Source organism: Anastrepha obliqua, chromosome 5, assembly GCF_027943255.1.
Source record: "Anastrepha obliqua isolate idAnaObli1 chromosome 5, idAnaObli1_1.0, whole genome shotgun sequence".
Taxonomy (NCBI): domain Eukaryota; kingdom Metazoa; phylum Arthropoda; class Insecta; order Diptera; family Tephritidae; genus Anastrepha; species Anastrepha obliqua.
Genome location: NC_072896.1, coordinates 37,356,187 through 37,371,522, shown reverse-complemented (window position 1 = coordinate 37,371,522; position 15,336 = coordinate 37,356,187). Strand labels below are relative to the sequence as shown.

The following is a 15,336-nucleotide window of genomic DNA, read 5'->3' as shown; positions in this document are numbered from 1 at the left end:
TTATTAGAGATTGTAGCATCCGTATAATTTAGCATTAACTTTAATTCTGTAAGCAAAAGTTCTGTGCCTGAGAGTATAGAAACAGCGCTCTCGTGTGACCTTCGTTCACTTTGCGAAATACGTCCACTCGAGAGGTTTTTCATTTTTTGTACTCACTTCAAAATATTCCACTAAATAAAACCAGATATTCTTGTGGAAACTTTGAAATTCATCTTTTTTGGAATTAAAACCCCTTTTTATAAGATGAAATTTATGTACCTAGCCATTTAATACATGTATTAATACATACATACTCGTATATATAAGAGCAAGAAGTTTTCAGAAATTTACTCTAATTTTTACTTAATCTGTGATAGTATAGTTTTCGCTTTAATTTATATTTTAATTTTATTATTTATTAAAAAGATAAATTATTATATCCGCGCGCTTTTATATGTTGGGTACACAAGGGTATTATAATTTTGTTCAGATGAGCATTGAATGTAACATCATAAAGGAATCGAGATAGATATAGCCACATAAACACTAAGCGAAGTATTTATATGGGACACTGAACAAACAAATTTTTTTGTGCAATAAAATAACACAGGCCTGCGAAATTTAACTTTTTTCAGTTTCTAGAATGGCTGTACTTGTTTCTTGTAGTTTTTTATGCGCTGAAAACGAATCTGACCTTCAAAATGCTCCATCACGTCAGGATTTTTGGTAAATGAAGCCTATAAGGTCAAAAAATGGCCATTTTAGCCATTTTTGATAATTTTTTTTGGGATAGAAATTTTTTTTTTTCAATTTTCGACGAAAAGGTCGCATAGTACAAAGCTTTAAAACCCATTTTTTTAAATTATTGTACGATTTTTTAAAAAAAAGTTATGATATTTTGAAATTAACAGTTTCAGTTACGCCAATAGACGTTATACCCAACGTATACGTAACTGAAACTGTTAATATAATTTCAAAATGTCATAACTTTTTTTTAAAAAATCGTACAATAATTTTAAAAAATGGGTTTTAAAGCTAAAGAGTTGCACTATGCGACCTTTTCGTCGAAAATTAAAAAAAAATTTCTATCCCAAAAAAAATTATCAAAAATGGCTAAAATGGCCATTTTTTGACCTTTTAGGCTTCATTTACCAAAAATCCTGACGTGATGGAGCATTTTGAAGGTCAGATTCGTTTTCAGCGCATAAAAAACTACAAGAAACAAGTACAGCCATTCTAGAAACTCACCCTCGCAGGACTGTGTAATCAGAGGTTAAGGTTCGGCATAAGGGAAGAAAGCAAACGTAAGAATGGGGCATTTATTTCAGGCTTTTTTTGTAAAAATTTAGTAATATTCAAGGGCATAAAAGGAAATAGTTATATGAGACATTAAACCTAAGAAAAACATAAATTCTAAGAAAACAGTGTAAACTAAAATTAATTGCTTGTATGCCCTCTTTTATTTTTTGTAACTGATATTAGTCGTCGGGGTATCGAATTTACGAGTGATTGAAGGACCCATTCCTATTGAATAGCTTTTGAATAGCCTATTGCATCTAGGTTGATAAACTTGTTTCAGTAGCTCTCTATTGGATTCAGGTCTGGACTAACAGCGGACCACTTCAGCATAGGACTATTTTTTGACGCGAATAACTCCTTTGTATGCTTACCGCTGTGGATTTGAGCATTGTTCTGTTTTAACGTTTAAGATTCGCCGTTAAATTCTTCGGCAAAATTCAATAAAACATTTTCCAAGCCCACTACGTAATTTTCTGCGTTACTCGTATGCGAAATGAAATAAATTGGGGTATTACCCCGATAGCTAAAATGCCCCAGGTTATAAGAGAAACACTGTGGTAGTTTCGGGATTGACGCATTTGTCGTAGCTTGGGAATATCTCTTCAATTCTTCTGACAACCATCAGGCCCATCGAGATTAAGTTTTACTTTCATCGCTAAAAATGACGGATTGCCATTCATCATCCCAGAACTAATGACTATCGACGAATGCGAATCTAGTTGCTTGGTGACGTGGTGTAAGCTTCGGTTCAGCTAGTCTATTTTGATATTTTAAATTTGAGTCTTTACTCAAAATTTACTGTATTCTTTTCTTCGTAACATTGAGAGGCTTGATTTTTGAACAGCTCGTTGGCAATGAATGAGGAGCCGAACGATGAATAGGTACAAGGTGCAAGGATGAGCACTGAGCATATTACTAATTTAGAGTAATATAATAATAATAAATATAATATAATAAACGTTATCTTAGTTATTAAAGTTTATTAAAGGTAATATTCCCTGATAATGTAGCAAAGAAACTTTCATAGTAATAAATAGACTTATTGATGTTTGTAATTTTTGATTTTCGATATTTTGAAGCTGTAAAAGTTCGTTCACTGTTAAATAATAACAACAATTGATTTTTCGAAAATTCGCAAATTTATTGATAATTTGGTCGTCAATACTCAATGCAAATGCCTCAGTAGCAAGTCCAATCTCCTGCATTGTCAATTGGGGCCTGGCACCGTCGGGGCATACTTTCTACTAGTTCTTCTGCATATTCTACCGGAAAAGACCTCAAAATTTTGCGAATTTGTCGAGAAAGTCGATCTAAATTACATGGCCTGCGTCTGCGAAGCTGCATTTTCATCAGAGCCCACACATTTTCTATGGGATTTGCATCCGGTGACTGAGATGGCCAATCTAAAGTGACAACTCGCTACACGCTCCACTCCGATATTTCGGATCGTTGTCCTCTTGAAGGATCCAGCTTTCATTTTTCTTGATATACCATTGCTTAGAAGATGGTAACAAAGCCTGTTAATATATTGTAAATTCTCGGTAAATAAGAACAAAATACCGTAACCTTTGTTTGAGAAGCACCTCCAAACATGGACCTTGACGGGATGTTTAACAGTCCGTTAAAGCATCCTACTGGTGGAGGTTGTCCAGGCGTGTTTGATACTCGGAAGTGCCCAGAAGGAGGATTCATTAGAAAAAATTACGTTGCTCCAATCGTCCAAGTTTTCCTTCGCCCATTCCACTCGTTTTTCAACGTGTTTTGCACTCAACATTGGTTTTTCCAAAGTACTGTGATATTTCAGTTTATTGGCAAGCAAGTGCCTGCGAATCGTTCCGTAAGGTATGTCAATTTGATTCAATTGCTTTCAATTTCACAGTAGCTATACGTAACGTCAAAGTTGGATCTTTCGAGAACAATGCGAGAATCTTTTTTTCGTCTTTTTTTGAGACTTTGTTTGCACTTCCGCGATCAGGAAAATCTTCAATGTTACCGACCTTTTTATAGCGATTTATCCACTTGCTAACGAACTGCTTCGACTTTCCCATATATTTCGCAGCAGCAGTTTGCGTTAATTTGGGTCCCTTTTCATGCAAACATAGAAAAATTGCCTTAAAGCGAGAGGCGTAAACAGCACTCATTTCGAAAAACCACTCAATTGAAGACTAAATTTGACATACAGCTGACGTTTAATTTTGTTTTTGAATAACTTTTTTACTAAATAAAAAGATAGTTTTTTGATAGATCGACATCTTTATATTGAACTTTACACGCTTCATTGCAAGTGTTTTTGAATATTAGAGCTGTCTAGTTTTCACGAGTGACTTTGTAACCTTGTATAAAACCACTTGCAAGAGATGGTAAACCGAATACCTCACGAGAACAAATATCCAATAACCTATATGAAGATCATCAACCAAAGAGATTTGAAGCAGAATTTGAACATGTCAAGATGCCTTTAGATCATGATTCAATTTTTTATTTCCCCATGACTTTTCTCTGCTCTGCATTTTTCTAGTTTTCAATTGTTTTTCATATTTTCGTATTTGGCAGTTGAAATTTGGAATAATTTACAATATTTCAATATTTAAGAAAAAACAAATATTTATATTTAATAATGGGTTAGTAATATCTTTGAATGAGTTAATAAAAAATTGACCCATAAAATTTTGTTATAAGCATTCATTCAAGATTGCGGTTTACTTGAATCGCCCAAATTTGAGGACATCACTCAATCTCGGCCAGAGGATGCATGGGAATACAAGCCTTGTCAGAAAAAATTCGTTATGAGGCCGGAAGACGAGATAAGCTTAGACAGCATCTTTTCCGCGTTACTCTCTATCATCGAACCCACAGAGAAGCAGTTTCAAGAATGCCAATGGGACGTGACCGCTAAGGAAATGCGAAATGAGAAACAGGCACTGCTCTTTGAAGAAAAGCTTTATATATCACAAGTTAAAACTGGACCCTGCAAACTGAATGAAGAAAACAAAATTTTTCTGGAAAGTGAACTGAAAGAAGTTGGTTACATGAACCTTAACATAGAAGAAAGCTATGATGGTTATGTAGTATTTAGCCGTAGTCAAATGGAAAAAGGGAAAAGCAAGAATATGTGTGGCCACTGTTTGCGGGGCAAATATAATGACAAATTTTTACTAATAGTAGAGAAGCGTAGTGAGTTCGATTACATAGACAAAGCGAGAATAGTAAGTAATTCAAATAAATATTTACGTTTAAACAAGTACATTCATACATACTAAGTACAAGGTGGCACAAAATTAATTATCCAATTGTGTTTTTGAACAACTTTTTTACTAATTTTTTACTAAAATTGCACGCTCCTTTGCTAGTTCTTCCGATAGAGTGATTAATTTTCCGCCACCTTGTATATACACACTGGCGGATCAAAAAGTCGCACCAAATTGTTCGTACTTATAATAAATGCTTGTTCAAAAGTTGTGCCCAGGCAATTGGGAGGGCTTCGAACTTTTAATGCCACTTATATAAAATTCTCTCGGACTAAATTAAATATAAAAAAATAAACGTTATTCCCATTCGCCATTCCCGTCGTTCACAAGCAGATCAATTTGCTGGCTTGATACATCAGACTTTTTATTTCATTTAGGTAGATTGTAGAATAGAGCTGCTTGCTGATTCAAACGCGTTTTCAATGTAAGTCGCTGTATCAAGATTTAGGTTAAGATCTATGTGAGCGCTTAAATAGCTTTTAGTTGGGGTTATTGTGTTTAGGTAAAAAATGATGGAAGATCAGCAATTGTTTATACTATAATTTGATTGTATTATACTTTTCTCAGAGTGGGAAGGTCGATTAAATCTGGCGATTCAGGATCAGTGGGCCCTTATGTAGGCTTTTTCGGAGATATCTTATAAGTATAAAATTTACTTGATTCGACGGTTTCTTTGATAGTTGCTTTCCTTTGGCATTTACTTTGGGAATTATAACCACCCGTTGCAAGGAATCGGTCGTCGAAAGTATTGTAGAAGTCCACAAATTGTTTTCATGTTATTGGTGTATTGCTCCGTTCCACTATATTAACGGATATGGGAATACGTCTCCGTCCTCGTAAAAGAGGTGTCACTGCTGATACTATTTTTGTGTTTGCTCTAGTAATAACTGGTGATTTGAAGATGTATATATGAGGTCAAAAATGTCTACGCTCGTCCCGAAAAAAGAGCATGTGCGGGAAGTCAATTTTCATTAATAACTCTTAAGGTAGTAGTCTGGTCAAATACTCATTTTTTATAGATATTTTTTAGGATTTTTTTTTTAAGAAAATAAAATGCGATCGTTTTGATTTTATACAATAGTATGTTATTATTGACATCAAATAGTATACAAGAACAACTTGTTTTTGACATACATATGTTTTTGTAGTTGTGTGGCACCAAAGTAAGCATCTTAAAAAAAAGATAGGTGGCTTGTCAGCAGGATTTTGGCTCTTCAGGACATCTAAAACGAAAAAATTAAACTGATTATTATTCTGTAGGTTTGTCATTCTAACAGGTGCTGCAACGGGAATTTTTTTTCAAAAATAACAAAATGGCGGACTTTGAAAAAAAGGTATGTTTTTCGGGTGGAAATTCGACTGTTGTACGGAAAGTTAGGGTTGAAGAGAAACGAAAGAAGCACCGCCTGCACCGAAAGAAGCACCACCTGCATGACAACGCCAGGCCACACGTTGCTAAATCGGTTCAGAAATATTTAGAGGGACTGAATTGGGAAATCTTGCGCCATCCACCGTATTCTCCAGACATTGCATCTCTGATTACCATCTGTTCCTATTAATGCAGTCAATCCTTATTGGAGAGCGGTTCACTTCTTACGAGAGCATCGCAAACTTGTTCAATGAGTGGATCAAGTCAAAAAAACTTAATTTTTTTGTCAGAGGAATCCGTGTGCTGCCTGAAAGATGGAGTGAAGTTGTAGCTTCCAATGGCACATATCATACTTCAGATAATATCATGTATTTCATTGATGTTCAGAATAAATTTGTTTTTTTACCTCTTTGCTTGAGCAGTTGCTCCTCTGGCTCGTGAACTCCACTATACGAGTGGCACCGTTTTATTTGAAACAAAAAGTTTTGTTGGTGCTTTAGAAATATCGACAGAAGAGTACCGCTACTTATTTGGTATCGTAATTAAAAAGCATCGGGTAAAAAATGTTAGGTATTAGAGAAAAAGTATCGAGGATGCCTTGTTCTCGCTGGTATTGTTTTGTTCTCATTGCTGAGATTTTCTTGAGTAGATAGGTTTCTATGGCGCTCTAGTACAATACATTTTCAACTATCCCAAAAAAAGGCAATATGCAAAGTTGGTTGCTTTTATCTCAAGTTAAAAGTAAATATTCGATTTAGGATTGAGGAACTCAAATATTTTGTATTCAACTTAAGTCATGATTCACGAGCCTAAGATATATATTTGGATTTGAGTGCGATAATGACTATTGATTGCACCACCTGATTCGTTGATGCCTGGCGGTAGTAGGCTTTGGAGATCTCGCAGGGGTCCGCGAATTGAACGGCGGCTGGCTGTTCGGTTCGTCGTTTGCCTCAGTGTGCTCAACGAGACCCTGTACAGTAACGTTTGACGCCCAACGGTGGCCGCTGGCTGTTTGTCTTGGCCAATGCATGCCTCTTGTCCGGAGTCATCGTGAGTATCGCAAAGCAAGAGGGCGACAACACAGGCGACATTTCTTGTGCTCCATATCGTCTTCGCTTAGGTTATGAAGGAATATTCTACGTATGAAAGAATATTTTCACGTGGAAGTGAAAAGTTGTGAAAATTTGTTTATTTGGTGATGTATGTATTAGTGTATGAGGTATGTGGGTATAAAAGTAATGTCCGAAAGGCAAGAGTTTGAATCTCTTGTACTGCATACAGCTAAAATAATTATTGAAAGGTAAAGGGGGGTGTTTGAAGCTGTATTAGTAATAATGGTTAAACACAATTCGAACAGATATCGAAAAAAATAATGCCTCTCTTTTGGCCAAAATCCAGTATACAATTATGAATTTTCCTCTTCTCTAGAAAACAATCTGTAAGATTTTATCGAGGTAATTGTAAAGTTATTTTGAAGAAATAATCAGACCAAAAAACTCTTAGTTGTACATATTTAAAATGGCTGAAGAATATTGAAAACCAGAAGTAAAGTTAAAAGTAGTAAAATTTCTATGATTTGATAAACGGATTTCAACTTAGCAATGAAAGTTACTAACTGTGTTGCTGTTATTAATTTTGCACAGATCAAGTGATCATTAGATCTATAGTACATTGGTCCGTCATTGCGTACAAAAGTATGTATTTAGGTTCCTAAATTAAAAAGAATTGAATGCAACCGTTTTCGATTAACGTAGGAGAAAAATATGGAAGCCCGTAATAAAGGAGATACATTGATGGTGATTCGAGAAACCAAAATAAATGCTGACTCACAAAAATTTAAAGCTGTAATTAATATCAAAGATCGAATGCCAGTTTTTATCATGGATGGTGGTGTACAACTAGTGATGAGGAACTTAATTATCAATAACTTTGTTGGGAACTTCGAATATTATACTTTGAACCTATTCGGTGAGTGAACATATGTATTTTTTAAGAATATATGTATGTACACAGTTTGCTATTTTCATCTGTGAAACCATAGTTATCGTTATCGATAGTTCTCATGCAGCTTAAAAAAAAACTCCCGATAAAATTGAAATATTTTTTTCTCCGATTCTTCAATATTTTTAAACCTTTCCTGTACCAGGTTAACTTATTAGCTCAGCTCTTAAAATTTCGATGGTTTCCAGCAAGAAAGCATCGAAGCATTCAGCACCACTTTTTGACCGAAAACCTAAATAATGAATTTCAACAATTTTTGAATTCAGGGTGTCAAAATTAGCATCCCGAAAATTAAAGCAATTTGTTGTTGTTGAAATTTGACACTGAACCAAATTCTATAGAATTTAAAGAAAGAGCATGCCAGATTTACAGACGGGGAAAGCACTTTCAGTCAGATGAGAACCAAAATTTTTAACAACTAAAATAAAATCAACAAACTTATTAAGCAGATTGAAATATGAGTTTATTTTAATAAAGCTGGTACTAAACAGACCAACCTTGAAGTTGATTCCATCGAAATTTTCAATATTATTATTCAAGTTAAAGTCACCTAGAAAATAAAAATTGCATACTTCATTATTTTGGTAAAAGTCAAAATGTTGTTCAGTGTATGATACAAAGAATCAGTGCTAGCAGGCGGAATCTAAAAACACAAGTAAATATATTGGCATGATGCTCATTGAGACATACGTAAAGCTGGTTAAGAAGAGAGTAACTATTTTCAAGCTGGACAGTAGAAGAATGAAAAGATCGATCAACAGCAATTAAATTTGATTGGAATTATTTGCATCTCTAACATTGCGATAAGTAAATAATAAATTAGAATCAAAACATATCATATTTAGTCATATTTCGACTAGAACTTATAACTACTTCGTATTTACAATAAGAAGTAGCTAAGAAATCATCTTTGTTTCTTAATACTAGAATTATTAACAAAACGAAACAACCGAAGATTGATTCCTACTGGCCATTAATATCTAAGAGTTTACTAAAAAAAGCAGCGTTAACACTAAGCTTGAAATGTAAATAACGAAAAAAAGAAATAAAAGTATGTCATACAAATAAGTCATGCAATAACACAATGGGATGAAATCAAAAAGTCTGATACTGATGATATACATAGGTATAACAAAAATGTTATAAATCAAAGTTCCGAACTTTTTAAAAAATTCACAAAAAATTAACAACTTTCAAATAATTAGTATTCAAATTTTCAACTTTCTGTAGAGGTTCTTTGGAAAATGTCTGAGCATGTAATTTTAAAGCCCAAGAAATTTTAGTGTAATGAAATGTAAAAAAAAAACCAATAAAGGTTTGATAGCAGTATTCAAAAACTGTTACAAAAACTAAAAGTACCGAACCGAAACCCATCCGAATTTTTGTGACCGAACATGGTCGAAGACGAAACCGTTTTCTAGTTTTCCTAATGGCGGTCTCATTTGACCGGCAATGGGCAGCCACCGGGTTTATTTTTGCCATGATAAACCTTTTTGATATAAATCCATCTACCGTTTGGAGGCGGCATAAAACTGTATGGTAAAACATCAAAATACGCACCACAAAAGGCCAATATACTATACATATATAATGGGTTTTTCAGTAAGAGCGCTTCAACTTTTGAAGTTTTTTGAATAAAACACAAACGGTTTGACTTTTTTAACTATTTTTTTTTTATATTATCGAGTTTGAACATATACATACATTTAAGTATGAAATTCGATTTCTTTTGCATGACCACCGCGTGCACGTTTTACGAAGTCCAATCGTTGAATCCAATTTTCGACCACTCTTTTGCATAAATCGGCCGAAATTCCAGCAATTTCGCGTTCAATATTGGCTCTAAGCTCACAAATCGTCGCCGGCTTGTTACTGTAGACCAATGACTTCACATAACCCCAAAACGGGACGGCTTGTTAAATGGACCGTAAAATGGCCGTAATGCTCTTATATAGGGTGATCAATTAAGAGGAGTTTTTTTCATTTGCGTTTTTTTTACAGATCGCGCGCGAGTTGTGGCAAACTGTCATCGTGGATTTGTTGAACAGCGTTTGGCATTTCATCATGGAAAGACTCACACCGCAACAACGTCTACAAATTGTTCAACTGTATTATGAAAATCAGCGTTCTGTGACAAAGCCACTTGCCATACAGCTCGTGAAACAATGACTTTATTGAGAAGTCATTTCGGAGAGCAGCTGATTTCACGTTTAGGACCTGTGAGGTGGCCACCAAGATCTTGTGATATCACACCTTTGGACTTTTTTCTTTGGGGATTCGTGAAGTCCAAGGTCTATGCTGATAAACCAGCTACGATTGAAGCTTTGGAAGCCAACATTACGCGTGTTATTCACGACATACCAGTCGAAATGCTCGAACGAGTGATTGAAAATTGGACCTTCAGAATGGACCACCTTAAGCGTAGTTGCGGCCAACATTTGAATGAAGTCATATTCAAAAAGTAAATGTCAAAGAATGTCCTTTCAAATGATAAATAAAGGTTTTGAACATATTATAATTTACATTTTTGTTTTATTTTTTAACTATTGATTAACATGATTGATCACCCTATAGTAGCAGCAGCAGAACGATTATTTTCATAAAAAATTTGCACGATTTGCAATCGTTGCTCAAGTATGTAGCGTTCCATGATGAAATGTATACTAATGAAGTTTACAAATGACAAGCGAAAAATAAAAAATATTGCGTCGTTCGCCCTCCCTATCGGAAAAAAGTTGAAGCGCACCTATTAAAAAACCCTATATTATATAAAGGGTTAATCAATAACAGGTTTTATCTAACGCTATCGAGAGATGATTAACGATTTTTTATGGCTGGAATTGGATGGTATTGACCTGGACAACGTTTATTTTCAACAAGACGGCGCTACGTGCGACACAAGCAACGAAACCATTGATCTTTTACGGGAAAAGTTTCCGGACCGTGTTATCTCTCGAAGAGGTGATCATAATTGGCCACCGAGATCTTGTGATTTAACTCCTTGTGATTTTTTTCTTTGGGGCCACGTGAAAGAGAAGGTCTACGCCAACAGCCCAGGGTCGATGCAATACCTCAAAGATTGAATTCGTGAGGCTATCGAGGACATAGGGCAGCCACTTTGCAATTCGGTTATGGAAAATTTCATGAAAAGGATATTGTTCTGTAAGCGTGGCCGTGGTGGTCATTTGCCTGATGTTATTTACCACTATTAATGGCATACCTTCCTCTTTATAATGAAATAAACATCCGATCCTTTATATTAAAAAATTAGCGTTTTCTTTGAATATCAAAATAACACCTCTTATTGGAAAACCCTTTATAATATCATTACCCAAACCCAACACAGCCTGTTTGCCTTGGGTTTGCTTACATTTTAATATTAAATTGTGGCAATAGTGTTCATTTATGCGATTTTTTCTCTTTGTTATTGCATTTTAATCGAATCGTGGCAACTATGTTTTGATGTTTGTCCATATCGATATATGTATATACATACACAATAATGAAAAAAATAAACAAACGAATTACAGTACATTATTAGCATATTTTTATTGGTAGAAAATTCCATATTTTCTGATTCAAAATTCCATATTGACGTTTTATTTTAATGTTTAAAAGGTGCGACACACATATATGCATCTTAATTTTATCAATTAATATCATTTTTATCAATTAATAATCCTTAAGTTTTTATTGTCAAAATCTGAAAAATGGCATTTCATTTTAGGAAAAGTGTTGCGTGGTATCATCACAGTAGAGAAGGAACGTAAAAAAGTTCGCATATTCTATCGGAACTTTGCTAACGTAATTGTTGTAAAGAACTGCAAATATTTCAACGATGTGGCTGAAGAGAAATCCGAAACATATTTTACTTCAAATGGCAAAATAGTATTACATTTTTGGCCTGACTATAACTACCTACTGCATACAACACGTTGCCCACAAAAGCCGAAAGAGCGAATACTACCTAAACTGGAATTAATGTGGAAGAGAGACAACTTGCTTTTTAGCCATTACCAAAAGAAAAGAAAACTAACATTAGAAAGTGCCACACAATATTTACAAAATCATCCCGAAGCAGTGGATTTCATATACGACTATATACTCAGCCTGCTCAAGTATAAACCAGATTCAGTATTTCCTTTCACAATTAAGTTCTTCCACAATATGAAAAGTACATATTGACGTAAGTGTTTCGGAGTTAAAGATATTTTTTAGAAAACAATTTTGAGTTCATTATAAATTGAAGTGTTCAGGCTTTTGTTTACATAAATACGTATTTTCAAAACTTTTAATCGTGAAATATAATATTATATACATAAATTGTCGAAATGTCGTCATTATTTAATATAATTCCCTTTGGGAGAGAATATGGGCAAAAATTAAACAATTATTGAGAATAAATTATTGCTTAAAACATATGTACTAGTAATAAAATCGCAATGGGAGTGAACATAATACATACATATATATAATATTTATTTACCTAATTTTAATTAAAATTAAATTAAAAATAATTTTAAAGATTTTTTAGGAGGAAAAAACTTTCGGGTTTGGATAACTCAATTCTGATCTGCAGTAGAAACTCGATTCTCGCACGTTATGACAACCGGGCTCTGTGCAAGGATCGAGATTGTCGCAAGTACTACGGTATTTTTTCCATATAAATTAAAATTTCTTTTTCTGATAGCAATCGAAGTTTATATGATTTTACTATATTACAATAAATAAATACACTTTAAAGCGATAAGTTTCATTTGAAACTACAGAAATTTTCGATTTTGGTTGGTTTTGTACACAGTCATTTGTTCAGTACCACACTGTTTCTGAGCCTGTCCAGCGTCGTAGCATCGTCTAAGCAATCATTGTTTTGCTCTGCCCAATCCGAGCATATATTGAATGCCGATATTGCCTCCTCCGACGTAATTTTATTCGTATTTAACATCACGTCGTTGGATCTTTCACCGACTGTTTCGTCGTCTTCACTACAGTATTCTTCATTGGAAGCTGTGGGTTCCGAATGAGGTTCAACAATCCACTACTCGATTTCAGATTGAGAGATTGCTGCAATGGTTTTACTCCCCGAAGCATAGTTGCAATGAATATTGAATGCATCATCAGTTTGCTGTAATCGTTGGTTGTCGTAGCTCTTTAACTCGCCTTCTTTGGGATGCAAATAAGAAGAAGTGCTTTTTCCGGAAGATTTTGCGCAGCAAGGAACTATATTGCTTATTTATTTAATCAATTTTGGATTAAAAATGGATTCTTTGTTTTGACAAAAAATAAGCATACAAATGCTCTGTGAAACCATTCATCAAATTAAGCTAAGGTCATCCAAGCACGTTTATTTACTTTGTAGGCAACAGGCATATTTGTAACAGTTTTTAATGAAGTATTTTTACTTTATGATTTCCAGCAGTAATTGTACAAGCGTTATTCGGTCCTTACTGACCTTATGCTCCTGAACTGAGGTTTCTGTTGAGCGCACAAGAGTTTTATCGGGTTAGAGCAAGACTCATCGGCATTGTGTGCATATCTGCTCCTTTGTCAAACGTAAATCTAAAATTGTTTTGTTAAGTTTGTTCAAAGTGGATTAATGGATCCACTCTTATTTGATAATGTTTCCCAGAAAATTTTTAGCCCTCGTGTTCCATGCCTCTTTTTAAAGTTTACAACCCAACCATTGGAAGTCTCCATGCTTTTCCGGAATTTTGGCATGTAATAACTTGGCTTTCTCTTTTAACATATCAAGTTTTTGGCTCTTTAATCCGCAAACTAGTTGAACAACGTCTCTTCCATTTTTGGAAACTCAGAAATCTTAAGAGTTTTCCTTTTATTTGGACCGGATTCAGAACCACAGCATGCAATACTTAACGCAAAACTGCCATTTCGTCAGCAAATGAATTGGACGGTATTTCGCTTAGGTTCATTCAGCTGATTCGATTCAAAAAATGTCATTACCAGAAAGACATCGACGGTACTTCCCTGAGCTTTATTCTCAAAAATACAATGTAAAAAGAGCAAACGAGGAAGACAAAGCAAAAAATGTTGCAAGTATCGAGGTACAAATTATCGAATGTTGCAAGTACTGAGCGCGCAATGAAAAAAAAAACATGTCGCAGGTATCGAGGAATGCATGCATCGAGTTTCTACTGTATTTAGAGTGGGCTTTGGGAATATTACTTTGAAATAATTTACCTTGTAATTGTTTTTGCTGTTTTAATTGTTTTGTTAATTGTCAATTGTCAATTATTAGTATACAATTGGATATTGACATCATCGGCCTTAACAACCGCGCTGTTAGTTCTGCCTTTTTAAAACTGGATAAAGAAGCAAAGCGAATGGGTCTGGTGGTGAACGAGGGCAAAACGAAGTACCTCCTGTCATCAAACAAACAGTCGCCGCACTCGCGTATCGGCACCCAAGTCACTGTTGACAGCTTTGATTTTGAGGTTGTAAAAGACTTCGTATATTTAGGAACCAGCATTAACACCGATAACAATGTCAGCCTTGAAATCCAACGTAGAATCTCTCTTCCCAATTGTGGCAGTTGAGTAGTAAAGTCCTCTCTCGACGAACAAACCTAATACTCTACAAGGCTCTCATAATACCCGTCCTAACGTACATCCAATGAAACGACGTTTGGAGTGTTTAAGAGAAAGATTCTGCGTAAAATTTTGGGACCTTTGCACGTTGGCAACGGCGAATATCGGAGGCAATGGAACGATGAGCTATATGAGCTTTACGACGACATAGACATAGCGCAGCGAATAAACATCCAGCGGCTACGTTGGCTGGGGCATATCGTCCGAATGGATACAAACGCTCCGGCTCTGAAAGTATTCGATGCGGTAACAGCTGGTTTTGGTTCCGACCAGATAACGACCCAAAACACACAACACCCCAAAATAGCTCAAAACGCTCTCCCGGTCACAGAATCTCAATTCTATTGAGCATCTGTTGGATCTATGTATTAGAAAAAAGAATTCGACAGCATGTAAGAACAAATAAGGAGGCTTTACGAAGTGTTAAACGGGTAGAATGAGCGAAGATTACAACTGAGGAAACAGAGAAGCTAGTAAACGCAATGCCAAACCAAATACATTGAGTCAAATCCTTAAACATCGTGGCAAGCCCACAAAATATAAATTTCCGTTCTTGTATATTATTTAAAAAGCTTTTTCCATAGGTTTTAAAACTGCACGCAGACTTTCTGGTTGCTATATTTACATGTTGTTGTAATTACTTACCTTTATGCAAAAAATGAAGCGAGGCATCTTGATCATTTCTTTTGCTTTTGTAACTTATGGGTCTTATGAAAGAGTGAATAACTAAAATAGTTTTCAACTATAAACTTATATTGTGTTTGCAATCAATTTAAAAATATTTGTAAGGTGTACGAAGACTTTATGGGATAGGTGTATAAAATATGTAAAT

General features: G+C 34.9%; 1 protein-coding gene across 1 annotated transcript; it reads left to right on the top strand.

The window, feature by feature from the left end:
* Positions 1–3,801: 3,801 nt before the first annotated feature.
* LOC129249208 (ciliogenesis-associated TTC17-interacting protein) lies at positions 3,802–12,219 on the top strand. Its single transcript, XM_054888890.1, has 4 exons — positions 3,802–3,899; positions 3,958–4,484; positions 7,653–7,866; positions 11,627–12,219. Exons 1-4 carry the CDS (start codon positions 3,896–3,898, stop codon positions 12,082–12,084), a joined length of 1,203 nt encoding a protein of 400 aa, XP_054744865.1. The 5' UTR covers positions 3,802–3,895; the 3' UTR covers positions 12,085–12,219.
* Positions 12,220–15,336: the final 3,117 nt, after the last annotated feature.